This window comes from Heloderma suspectum, chromosome 4 (genome assembly GCF_057233095.1).
Source record: "Heloderma suspectum isolate Gila_16-S chromosome 4, 16-S_ref, whole genome shotgun sequence".
Lineage (NCBI taxonomy): Eukaryota > Metazoa > Chordata > Lepidosauria > Squamata > Helodermatidae > Heloderma > Heloderma suspectum.
In genome coordinates, this window is record NC_139461.1 from 313,355,380 (window position 1) to 313,368,273 (window position 12,894).

The 12,894-nt window shown below is 49.9% G+C and overlaps 1 protein-coding gene across 9 annotated transcripts in view; it reads right to left on the reverse strand.

The window, feature by feature from the left end:
• Positions 1–11,990, reverse strand: part of CDK5RAP1 (CDK5RAP1 mitochondrial tRNA methylthiotransferase) — a 32,736-nt gene extending 20,746 nt beyond the window's left edge. For 3 of the 9 annotated variants that reach the window (XM_084854873.1, XM_084854880.1, XM_084854877.1), the window contains exons 1-4: positions 11,323–11,411; positions 9,398–9,732; positions 8,730–8,833; positions 7,151–7,185 (exon numbers count right to left, since the gene is read on the reverse strand). In XM_084854873.1, the coding sequence (XP_084710999.1) occupies positions 7,151–7,185; positions 8,730–8,833; positions 9,398–9,707 (449 nt within the window). In that variant the 5' untranslated portion in view covers positions 9,708–9,732; positions 11,323–11,411. Of the gene's footprint in view, positions 1–7,150; positions 7,186–8,729; positions 8,834–9,397; positions 9,733–10,132; positions 10,386–10,728; positions 10,904–11,322; positions 11,412–11,812 lie in introns of those variants that run through there. The other 6 variants (XM_084854875.1, XM_084854879.1, XM_084854882.1 and 3 more) reach the window with 4 other exon arrangements.
• Positions 11,991–12,894: the final 904 nt, after the last annotated feature.

Consider the following 12,894-nt stretch of genomic DNA (forward strand, 5'->3'; position numbering starts at 1 on the left):
AGGAAGACGGATTAGAGACGTGACTGAAAGGTTGCCTGCACTCATAAAGCCCACTGACAGGTATCCCTTTCTTCTCATCCATGTGGGAACAAATGATACGACCAAGCAGAGCTACAAAGAAATCATGTCAGACTTTGAAGCTTTGGGAAGGAAACTCAAGAACTTTCAGGGCAGAAAGGTTTCTCATCCATCCTTCCAGTAGTCAGAAGAGGGATAGAAAGGGAACAAGAAATACTCCGGGTGAACGACTGGCTATGAAGGTGGTGCCGACGTGAGAGATTTGGATTCTGGAACCACAGGCTATACTTCCTGGAAGATGGACCATTGGCAAGGGATGGGTTGCACCTCACAAGGGCTGGGAAGAATGTGTTTGGCAACAGCATGAAGAACTTTATCAGAAGGGCTTTAAACTGAATCCTACAGGGAAGGGAGACAAAGTTGGGGGTAACAATGGACGAAGGCTCGTGCACTGCAACAGAGAGAACAGCTCTAATAGCACCCAATAATAGTCTTCACAAACATGTAGGAAGAAAGCCAGACTATAAAGCACATGGTCTTTGATGTCTATATACTAATGCCCAGGGTATGAGAAACAAACAGAACAAACTTGAACAGGAGGGAAATTATGACTTGACAGGTGTAATTGAGACTTGGTGGGATGACTCTCATGACGGGAATACAGCAATTGAAGGATGTAACTTGTTCAAAAAGAACAGGAGGAACAGAAAGGGAGGTGGGGTTGCACTATCTGTTAAAAATACTTATCTCTGCACAGAAATACAGGAGGAAGAGCTTGGTAGCCCCAATGAGAGCACCTGGGATAAAATAAATGGAGCAAAGAATAAAAGGAACCTGGTGGTCCAAGTCTACTACCGGCCACCCAGTCAAGGAGAAGACGAGGATGTAACTTTTGAAAAGCAAATAGCCAACGTTTTAAGGAAGCATGATGTAGTAGTAGTGGGGGACTTCAATTTCCCCGATATTTGTTGGGAGACAAATTCTGCAAAACATGGCCCCTCCAAGAGAATCCTGACTTGTGTGGTAGATAACTTGTTGTTGTTGTTGTTGTTCAGTCGTGTCCGACTCTTCGTGACCCCATGGACCATAGCACGCCAGGCCTTCCTGCGCTCTCTCCCGGAGTGTGCTCAAGTTCATATTCATTGCATCCGTGATGCTATCTAGCCATCTCATCCTCTGCCGTCCCCTTCTCCTTTTGCCTTCAGTCTTTCCCAGCATCAGGGTCTTTTCCAGGGAGTTTTCTCTTCGCATTAGGTGGCCAAAATATTTGAGCTTCAGCTTCATTATCTGTCCTTCCAATGAGCACTCAGGGTTGATTTCCTTTAGGATGGACTGATTTGACCTCCTTGCAGTCCAGGGGACTCGTAAGAGTCTTCTCCAGCACCACAGTTCGAAAGCATCAATTCTTCGGCGCTCAGCCTTCCTTATAGTCCAGCTCTCACAGCCATACATTACTACTGGGAAAACCATAGCTTTGATTAGATGGACCTTTGTCGGCAAGGTGATGTCTCTGCTTCTGACTATGCTGTCTAGGTTGGCCATAGCTTTCCTCCCAAGGAGCAAGCGTCTTTTAATTTCATGGCTACAGTCACCGTCTGCAGTGATCTTGGAGCCCAAGAAAGTAAAATCTGTCACTGCTTCCATTTCTTCCCCTTCTATATGCCAGGAAGTGATGGGGCCAGATGCCATGATCTTAGTTTTTTTAATGTTGAGTTTCAAACCAGCTTTTGCACTCTCCTCTTTCACCCTCAACAAGAGGCTCTTGAGATCCTCTTCGCTTTCTGCCATTAGGGTGGTATCGTCTGCATATCGGAGGTTGTTGATAATTCTCCCGGCAATCTTAATTCCGACCTCTGATTCATCCAACCCAGCATTTCTCATGATGTACTCTGCATATAAGTTAAATAAGCAGGGTGACAATATGCAGCCTTGTCGTACTCCTTTCCCAATTTTGAACCAATCGGTTGTTCCATGTCTGGTTCTTACTGTTGCTTCTTGACCCTCGTACAGGTTTCTCAGGAGACAGGTAAGGTGGTCTGGTACTCCCATCACTTTCAGAATTTGCCACAGTTTGTTGTGATCCACACAATCAAAGGCTTTAGCATAGTCAATGAAGCAGAAAGAGACGTTTTTCTGGAATTCTCTTGCTTTCTCCATGATGCAGCGAATGTTGGCGATTTGATCTCTAGTTCCTCTGCCTCTTCGAAACCCAGCTTGTACTTCCGGTAGTTCTCGGTTCGCATACTGCTGAAGCCTAGCTTGTAGGATTTTGAGCATCACCTTGCTGGCATGTGAAATGAGCGCAATGGTGCGGTAGTTTGAACACTCTTTGGCGTTGCCCTTCTTTGGAATTGGAATGTAAACTGACCTTTTCCAGTCTTGTGGCCATTGTTGAGTGTTCCAGATTTGTTGGCATATTGAATGCAGCACTTTAACAGCATCATCTTTTAGGATTTTAAATAGCTCGGCTGGAATACTGTCATCTCCGCTAGCTTTGTTGTTACTAATGCTTCCTAAGGCCCACTTGACTTCACTCTCGAGGATGTCCGGCTCAAGTTCAGTGACCGCACTATCATGGCTATCAGGGACATTCAGATCTTTCCTGTATAGTTCTTCTGTGTATTCTTGCCACCTCTTCTTAATCTCATCTGCTTCTGTTAGGTCCCTGCCTTCTTTGTCCTTTATCATGCCCGTCTTTGCACAAAACGTTCCCTTGAGATCTCCAATTTTCTTGAAGAGATCTCTAGTCTTTCCCATTCTGTTGTTTTCCTCGATTTCTTTGCATTGTTCACTTAAGAAGGCCTTCTTGTCTCTCCTTGCTATTCTCTGGAACTCTGCATTCAGTTGGGTATATCTTCCCCTTTCTCCCTTGCTTTTCGCTTCCCTTCTTTCCTCAGCTACTTGTAAAGCCTCATCAGACAGCCACTTGGCTTTCTTGCATTTCTTTTTCTTTGGGATGGATTTCGTTGCTGCCTCCTGAACAGTGTTACGGACCTCCGTCCATAGTTCCTCAGGCACTCTGTCTATCAGGTCTAATCCCTGAAATCTATTCCTCACCTCCACTGTATATTCATCAGGGATATGATTTAGGTCATACCTGAAAGGTTTAGTGGTTTTCCCGACGTTCTTCAATTTAAGCCGAAATTTTGCAAGAAGCAGCTCATGATCTGAGCCACAGTCAGCTCCAGGTCTTGTTTTTACTGACTGTATGGAGCTTCTCCATCTTTGGCTGCAAAGGACATAATCAATCTGATTTCGATATTGACCATCTGGTGACGTCCATGTGTAGAGTCGCCTCTTGTGCTGTTGGAACAACAGGATAACTTACTCCTTACTCCTAACTTACTTAAGTTGGATAACTTACTCCTACAGAAAGTGGAGGAAGGAACTAGAGGATCGGCTATCCTTGACTGGATCGTAACCAACAGAGATGACTTAGTGGATAAAGTAGCAGTTACACAGACTCTGGGGGAAAGTGACCATGTTATACTTGAGTTCATGGTTCTAAAAGAAGCAAAAGCCCAGTGTAGCCAAACGTGTACCCTGGATTTTAGGAAAGCCGATTTTAATAAACTCAGAAGAATGATAACTAAGGTCCCATGGCAAGCGACTCTAACAAGAAAAGGAGTCCAAGATGGGTGGGAGTTTTTTAAAAAGGAAATTCTCAAGGCACAATTACAAACCATTCCAACAAGAAAAAAAGGTGGAAGACAACAGAAGAAGCCAAGGTGGCTTCACAAAAAGCTAAGAGATGACCTGAAAACAAAAAAAGGACACATATAGGAAGTGGAAGAAAGGCCAAGCAACAAAGGAAGAGTACAGGCAAGTAACACAGAATTGCAGGGATGGCGTCAGGAAGGCTAAAGCTGAGGATGAGCTGAGGTTAGCAAGAGATGCTAAAAGCAACAAAAAGGCTTTCTTGAGAAACATGCATAGTAAAAGACAGAGGAAAGAAATGATGGTTCAACTATTAAATAAAAGGATAGCAAAATAACAGATGACAAAGAAAAGGCAGAGGTGCTCAATTCCTACTTTGGCTCAGTCTTCTCCCAAAAGAGGGTCTATGACCCTCCTGGCAAAGGCGAAGTACAGGCTGAAGGGGCAGGATTGCAGCTTAAGATCCATGAGTTCAAATCTCCAGGGCCAGATGAACTGCCTCCTAGAGTAATAGAGGAACTGGCAGAAGAACTCTCAGAACCACTGTCTATTCTCTTTGAGAAATCATGGAGGACGGGTGACGTGCCAGATGATTGGAGGAAGGCTAACGTTGTCCCTATCTTCAAAAAGGGTAAAAAGGAGAAACCTGGGAACTACAGACCAGTCTGACATCAATCCCTGGGAAAATTCTGGAGCAGATTAGAAAGCGATCCATCTGTAAGCACCTTGAAAGCAATGCAGTGATTACTCGAAGCCAACACGGATACGTCAAGAACAAATCCAGCCAGACTAATCTGCTCTCATTTTTGGATCAGGTAACCACCCTTGTGGACTGTGGGAATGCTGTGGACATCATATACCTTGACTTCAGCAAAGCTTTCGGCAAAGTGTCCCATGATATCCTGATGAGCAAACTAGCTCAAAGTGGGCTAGATGAAACAACAATACAGTGGATCCACAGTTGGCTACAGAATTGGACTCAAAGAGTGTTTATCAATGGGAACTTCTCCAACTGGGGAGAGGTAACGAGTGGGGTACCGCAGGGCTCAGTCCTGGGCCCAGTGCTCTTCAACATTTTTATTAATGACTTGGAGGAGGAGGTGCAGGGAATGCTGATCAAATTTGCAGATGACACAAAATTGGGTGGGATAGCTAATACTTTAGAAGACATAAACAAAATTCAAAGTGTTGGACTCAGTTGGACTCAATGGCCTGGGGGCTGGACTCGATGGCCTTGTAGGCCCCTTCCAACCCTACTATTCTATGAGTGATCTTGACAGGCTGGAGCGTTGGGCAGAAAACAACAGAATGAAATTTAACAGGGATAGATGCCTAGTTCTGCACCTAGGAAAAAGAAACCAAATGCACAGTTACAAGATGGGGGATACGTGGCTCAACAACACTACAAGCGAGAAGGATCTTGGAATTGTTGTCCATCACAAGCTGAATATGAGCCAACAATGTGATGTGGCTGCAAAAAAGGCAAATGCTCTTTTGGGCTGCATTCATAGAAGCATAGCTTCCAAATCCCGGGAAGTACTCGTCCCCGCTACTCAGCACTGGTTAGGCTTCATCTGGAGTACTGTGGCCAGTACTGGGGGCACCACACTTTGTAAGGCCCCAGGCCTGAACCAAGCTATTAGTAGTGGCTCTTATGGCTTAGATCCATAATGCTCTCTGGCTTTGGTCAGAGGGCTGCTGTTTTCACTTAACTGGCCTCCTGATGTAGCCAGATGAGTGAAATGGGTGAGAAGCAGCTCGAAGAACATTCCTCACTAATGAGGAGAATGTCTTATCACTCATGAGCCTGAGAAACAGCGTTTGTTTACCTTAAAGCTGCAGGTGGCTACACTTGAGAACCAAGTGCTGTTGGTTGATGCTGAGAATGGACATGAGGGGCGCGTGCTGCTGAAACGCTGCCTGTTGCTAACCTGTAGTGTATAAGACCCATTGTACCCAGTGGCTCGTGGTTCAGAGAAGCTGTCTGATCCAACCACTGGGTATGCCTGTGTGCTGTAAGTTACTCAATAAAGTACTCCTTGTAAGTAAAACTTTGAGTCTGATTTATCACTGTCTTGGCACTTCTAACCTAAGAGTTCAACGCCCATGGCCAAGGGCAACACACACTTTAAGAAGGATGCAGACAAGCTGGAGAGGGTTCAGAGGAGGGCAACAAAGATGATCAGGGGACAGGAAACAAAGCCCTATGAGGAGAGACTGAAAGAACTGGGCCTGTTTAGCCTTGAGAAGAGAAGACTGAGGGGAGATAGGGTAGTGCTCTTCAAGTACTTGAAAGTTTGTCACAGAGAGGAAGGCCAGGATCTCTTCTCCATCATCCCAGAGTGCAGGACACAGAATCATGGGCTCGAGTGACAGGCAGCCAGATTCCGGCTGAACATCAGGAAAAACCTCCCGATTGATAAAGCAATACAACAATGGAACCAATTCCCTGGGGAGGCGGAGGGCTCTCCCACACCAGAGGCCTTCAAGACGAGGCTGGACAGCCACCTGTCAGGGTTGCGCTGACTTGGATTCCTGCACTGAGCAGGGGGTTGGACTCGATGGTCTTGCAGGCCCCTTCCAACCCTACTATTCTATGGTTCTATGATTCTATGAAATCGTAGACAATGCATACGAATGCATAAGTTTGACCTTTTGTTACACCGTGACCCCAACATTCCTTCCAAGAGGGGCAAGAGTACATGCTGAGCTCTGTTTCACTCTGCCTAACAGCCTAAGTAGGGCTTGTGCCATTGTGTCCATTTAACAGGCCAGGTCCTATTAGCAGAGAACCAAGGCTTCTGGCTAAGGAGAAGCATCTCAAGGTCTCCAGCCTTCAGCTGCCCAGTCTTCGGCTGGAACTAGCTAGCCATGCTCCGTTAAGTCTATGCTGTTCCGCTGTCGGAAGACAAGGACTGGGGAGTGGGATTATTGCTTCCTAGAATGGATCTTCAGCGGCACAAAAGAGCAAGCATGCTGATTCTTCCAGGTAAGGCATTATTAGTTTAAAGGTTAGAATGTAGGAATAATATTTCATTTCTTTATTTAACTTAACGCAATCCTACATTTTCCATGTTTTGATTAATAAACATACTCTTTTATTAAAGGAACCTCACCCCCACATTTTTGCCTTGGGCGTCTCAGCCAGGCTACTGAACGGGCCGGTGTTAAGGTCTCTCCAACCAAGGTACTACAGAGCCCTTCTGCGCCCTTATTTCAGCAGTTGGTGGCTGCCACTGATCTCCTGGGATAGGGTAGGGTGGAGTTAATCCCCGTGGCAAAGCTGGGGCAACCCAAAATCTACTTAGGTTGGCTCACATGCTGACCCCCAGGGTGGCGGCATAAAACGAGAGCACAAAGAGCTCTCTGAAGGAGCCCAGGGTGCATCACAATCATCCCACTGACCATCATCCACTAGGGGAGCACTCATTGGACCCATTTTTAAAACCAAAGAAACTAGCACACTTTTTCTTACCTGACTGAACACGTGACAAGCAGAATCACATCAGCCTAATGGAGGAGAGAGAAATGGGATGGGGGGGAAGACAAGCGAATTGAAAGGAACATCTGATGTCAAAGTCCAGGCAGGTTTTGAAAGAAGCTCTATTCTTCCACTCAGAAGGTGAATGCTCCAATATGACATCGGTGTGGAGCAGGACTCTGGCACAAATAGGCATGTTAGAATTCCTCTAAGCCTGAGAATTCCATTTCAAAAGAAAAATAAGTTTTCTAGCCCTTAAGGCTGAAGAGAGACATTTGTGATGGCAATATCTGCCACAGAAAGGAGAAGGCCAACGTTAATGCAAGGAAGAGGCAGAGGCACGGTGCACATTCCGACAACTGGCAGTTCATATCCAATTCATTTCTAAGGGGAGACAAAGCCCATCCTAACGTTCAGCCATTCTGCCTTGTCAAGCTGCTGAACTGTGTGATCCAACAGCCACAGGAGGGTCATGCCTGTATTAGAACTAACTACAAAAGTTGCAAATAAGGCAAATTCCATCTTAGGGCCCTTAGGAAAGGGATGGAAAATAAAACTGCCAATATCATAATGCCTTTATACATATCTATGATGTGACCACGCTTGGAATACTATGTCCAGTTCTCTTCACCGCACCAAAAAAAGGATATTGCCAAGCTGCGAAAAGAGCAACTAAAATGATTACGGAGTTGGACTAACATCCCTACATGCAAAAGTTACATCATTGGGGCTATGTGGCTTAGGGAAAACCTGTAGCGATGGCCACTAAACTCAGCTATTAGCAATGATGACTACGTATTATGTACAGGATCAGAGGCGGTATGCCTCTCAGTACCAGTTGCTGGGGAACAGAGGTGGGAGGGCACTATTACACTCATGTCCTGCTTGCTCTGGGGGCAGCTGGCTGGCCACCATGGGGACAGAATGCTGGATTAGACAGGTCTTCAGTCTGATCCAGAAGGGCTTCAATGTCTCAAAGAGAGCAAGCTTTCGAGTTCTCCAGAATTCTTCTTCAGGCTGATGTTCAGCCAAAGAGAAAGGGGGGTTGTTGTGCAGACCATGCAGCCTGAAGACTCCAGGAGAAACTGAAAGCTTGCTCAGTACTCTGTGACACTGAAGCCCTTATTAGACATTATGATAGCACTGGCACGTGCATGGTGCTTGACGGAGTAGAAAAGGAAATATCCCTGGCCTGAGGCACTTAAGACTCTAAAATTCAACGCAGGGGAAACAGAGGGAGGAAAGAGAGGTGAAAGCAGGGGGTAAACAGGGCTCCCCCTAACCTTCTTAACACCTTGCAAAGATATTGCTCTGCTGCAGCTTTTTTATTGTTTTTCCTAACGGATCAGCAAAGCCGCCTGCAGGATTTATGATCCAGGAGTCGCATCTCGGGGGCCTTGACGCAGTTGCGGAGCACGGCTGGGCGCCACGGCTGCTTGCGACACAAGAGCTTTGCCCCCAGCAGCCTCTCCGGCACAGCAAGGAATCCTGTGCACACCACTCCGCGTGCACAGTCCTGCTGGCAAGCGCAAGAATGCTGCTGCCACAAGCAACCGCTGGGGCCCCTCCATACCTCCTCCAGTCTGCTGGTCCTCAAGTAGCCACTCTTCCGGAGGATGGACCAGGCAACCTCTGCGTCGCTGACATTCATTTGGCAGCCGTAGGTCTCCAGGTACACTGGAACAGTGGGGGGAAGAAGAAGAGATGGGTGGATTCCTTGGGGAAGGGCCTGAACAGATCCGTCTCCCATGCAGAGGGTGCCCCTCTTACCACATAATTGGAATGAAGTCCCCCCACAAGCCAGGACAAGACGATGTCCTGCCCCTAAAGCACTCCTGATAGATGCCCATTTTCCAAGGAAGAAGGAGCCCCTGACCCAGAAGCATTTGCCTTTTCCCCAATGTGAACAACTGGCTCTGGGTGTAAAATCATGAGACAAAGGAAGTCTGCAGATGCTCAGAGGTACTCTTATTAATGCACACGTTCCACAGCTGAACTTTGGCATGGAAAACACATACTGGAGCCAGGTCCGTCAGGGTCCCCCTCTCTGCTGACTCTGGGAACCAGTCGGAGCTTGCATTTAGCAGGGCTCCCCAACCAGGATGACAACCCCCACACACACCATTTTGCTGCTATCTGCACAGGTTGCAAAGCCAGAACTGAGGATGCACAGTTTCTGTTCCCAGCTCCAGAAAGGGTGTGGTGTTACATGGCAGGACAACAGGAGGCAGCAACACAGACCTTTTCTTCCTCGGCCTTCCAGGGTGCTGGGGCCAAGATAGGGTGCTGCATCCTCCGCTGCGTCCTCCGGCAAATGGTGTCTTTCCTGCACAGGAGCAGCTCCTTGTAGAAAATGCTGCAACGACGGCCCTGCTGCTAACTTAGCCTGAAAATCATCCAGGCCTCCCTTGCATTTTGCTTCCTTTGTGCGTGTCCCAGAATCCAGACCACAAGTGGAAACCCAAGCTCGGAATGCCGACTGCAAAGTCCAACCCGGAGGCCTCCGACGGAGCAACCTGGTTCCTCCCAGAATGCCGAGCAAGGGCTGCATCTTTGGCACAAGCAACTCTCACTCCCTGGAACAAACAACAGGTTCACAATTTTCAGCTCCGATGTTCCCAGGGCAGCAACACAAAAAACAAACACGCACCATGCACAGGTACTGGGAAGTTGTGTTTGGACAGTTTCACAGCTGGTGTCGACACTAGCTGCATGCACAGAAATAGATATATTTGTGATCATCACACATTAGGATTTTATATATATATATATATATATATATGCTGCACCATCATCACCCATGGTGCCTTACAGAACAAAGTCAGTAAAACGAGGCAGGTCCTTGCCCCAAGGAGCTTACAATTGGGATTCCAAACAGCACAGTGAGAGGAAGGGGAAGGCTACCTAGAGTTGAACCCATCAAACACATCGCATTTCATACCATACAATTTTCTTCCCAGGTAAGACATATGTCACCTTTGAAGCAGCTGTCTGGAAAAGCAACCCACAGGTACTCTGCTTATCCCAAAGTGCACAGCTCTAACTTTAGCCCAGCACAGCGTCTCTGACTGACAGTCTCTAGCCAGCCCGCTGGTCACTCTGGAAGGCCCATTCTACAGCTCTGCTGCTGGCAGCCCTTAACTGGATGATCCTGTGATCAATCTTGCTTTGCATCCTCCTGGGCATCTCCTAGGGCAGAAAAGGGCAGCCCAGAGAGCCCTAAGGGGTTCTTAGGCATGGGGTGGAGAGATAAGAAAGCAGGAGGGGGGGAAGTGAGCATTTTGCACTTGGGAGGATCCTACTTCAGACAGGTAATTATCTATACAATTTATCAGCCATGTTTATAGAAGAAGAAGAAGGCCCACATCCAATACAATGCACAATAAAATTAAATACACACAGAGAGAGAAAGAGAAATTGTACAGAGTGCTTGCCAATAGCAAATGCAAAGGTTAAAAACACACACGCGGAGGACAGCGCACCGCCTGAATGCCAAGCAGGGGGTTGAGGAGCTTGCAGCAGAACTCCCCGACTCCAAAGAATAAAGCGGGGAGGGGGGCAGGATTCCTCACAGAGCACCAGTGTTTGGGGCTGGGGGCAACTGGTCCGACCAGTGCCTTCTGCAGCTGGCATTCCTTGCAGACATGCGATCACAGAATTCTAGAGCTGGAGGGGAACTCCGGGTCATCTAGCCCGGCCACGCGGGGCTCGCGCAGGTCCGGCATCACGCTCAGGCGGCCCCGCCCCGCCCCGCGCCGGCGCCCTGAGGGGGGGCGCGCCCGCCGCCTCCCACGCCACTGCCGAGGAGCTCTGTCGGGCGCGGGAGGAAGGCGCCGTCCCCGGGCAGGCTGCGGCGCCTTCGCGGCCGAGCTTCGGAGCGTTCCCGGGGAAGGGGGCGGGCGCCGGCCGGGCCGGGCCGGGCCGGGCCTTCGCAGGCCGGAGCTGCGGGGCGGGAGAAGCCCCGCTCCCGGGGACACGCGGGCGCGGCGAGGCCTTCTCCCGGGAAGGCGCGCGCGGGCGCCGCCGGCGGAGCGGCCCCTCGCCGGCCGCCCGCGCCCGCCCGCCCAGGCCGCCTCCCCGGCGGCAGGCCGCCGTCTTGGGGCGGCCCACAGCCGCAGCGCCGCCCAAAGCGTCCCGGCCGCGCACGACGGCAGCGCCGGGCCTACCCGCCGCTCCGGGGCCGCCGCGTCTCGCTGCAGCGGGAGCGCGGCGGGTCTCGCGGCGGGTCTCGCGGCCGCCCGCCCCGCCCCGCCCCGCCCCGGCAGGCGCTGCCGCGCGCGCGCGAAGCGGGCCGCGAGCGGCAGCGGCTCGGGGGCAGCGGCCGCAGGCAGCGCAGACGGCGGGGGCGCGCCGGCGAGGCGGCTGCGTCACGGCGGGCGGAGGCGCGCGGCCGGCCCTCCCTGGCGGCGGAGATGCGGGCGAGCAGCGCTTCGGCCGGCCGGCTGCGGCCTCGGAACGCTCGTGGGGGAAGCGGGCTCGCGGGACAGCCGGGTTGGGAGGGGCCTCTGCGGCCGTCGGGCGCAGCGCCTCGCTCGGCGCGGGAGCCCCGTCGGAGCGTCCCCGGCAGCTGGCTGCCAGCCCCGTCCCGAACGCCTCCAGGGTGGGACAGCCCGCCGCCTCCCCAGGCAGTTGCTTCCACGGTCGTGTTGCGCTCACAGTGAGGACGTTTCTCCTGATGTTCCGCCGGATTCTGGCGTCCTGCCACCTGAGCCCATGATTCCGTGTCCTGCGCTCTGGGATGATGGAGAGGAGATCCCGGCCTTCCCCTCTGTGACAGCCTCCCAAGTACTCGGAGGGCGCCATCCTGTCTCCCCTCAGCCTCCTTTCCCACTCTAAACACATTAAAAGATACCAACGCTAGGCTCAGGACAGAACCCTGCCGCACCCCACTTATCAGTTCTCTCCAGGATGACGGGGAGGCATCAGTGACCACGTCATAGGTATGATCCATCAACCAGCTACAAAGCCACGTAACAGTACCAGCTTCTAGCCCACATTTTACCACTTGCCAACAACAGTATCAGTATCGAGTCCAGTCCAATAATCCAGCTACCATCCTGAAATATACAGAACTCACTCCTCAGCCACAAAGCTCCAGACTCTGAGGCTTTTCTGGCAGATGCAACTGCTACAAGAAAAGCCAGTTTGAGAGAAAGAATGGCAACTTTTAAAATGAATGAGTGAATGAATTTGCACCATTGACATAGCCAGCATTTTACAGAATAACGTGAGAAGAGGGGCAGGTCTCTACCCCAGGGAACGCATGATCTAAGTTTCAACAATAATTTTTCAAAAGTGAAGATACTCTCGGAGCTTTCATTTACCTGGAAAAGGGAACATTTTAGGCTGTGAAAAATATTGCCTGCTTTTCACATGGTAGAAAAGACAAAGGGAGCCTTTTTATATGATGGAGAATTCATTGGGACAAATGCAGCCAAAAAATTAAGAAAACTGTTACTTAATATAACAGCATAATTGTGTATTTAGGGTGCCCTGAAAAGGTACAGAGATGTCTTACGCTGCAATCATATACATACCTGGAAATAGGTCCCATTGAACACAGTAAGGCATGCTTCTGAGTAGATATCATAGAATAATAAAATAGTAGGGCTGGAAGGGGCCTACAAGACCATCGAGTCCAACCCCCTGATCAATGCAGCAATCCAAGTCAGAGCATCCCCAACAGGTGGCTGTCCAGCCTCAACTTGAATGCCTCCAGCGTGGGAGAGCCCGCCACC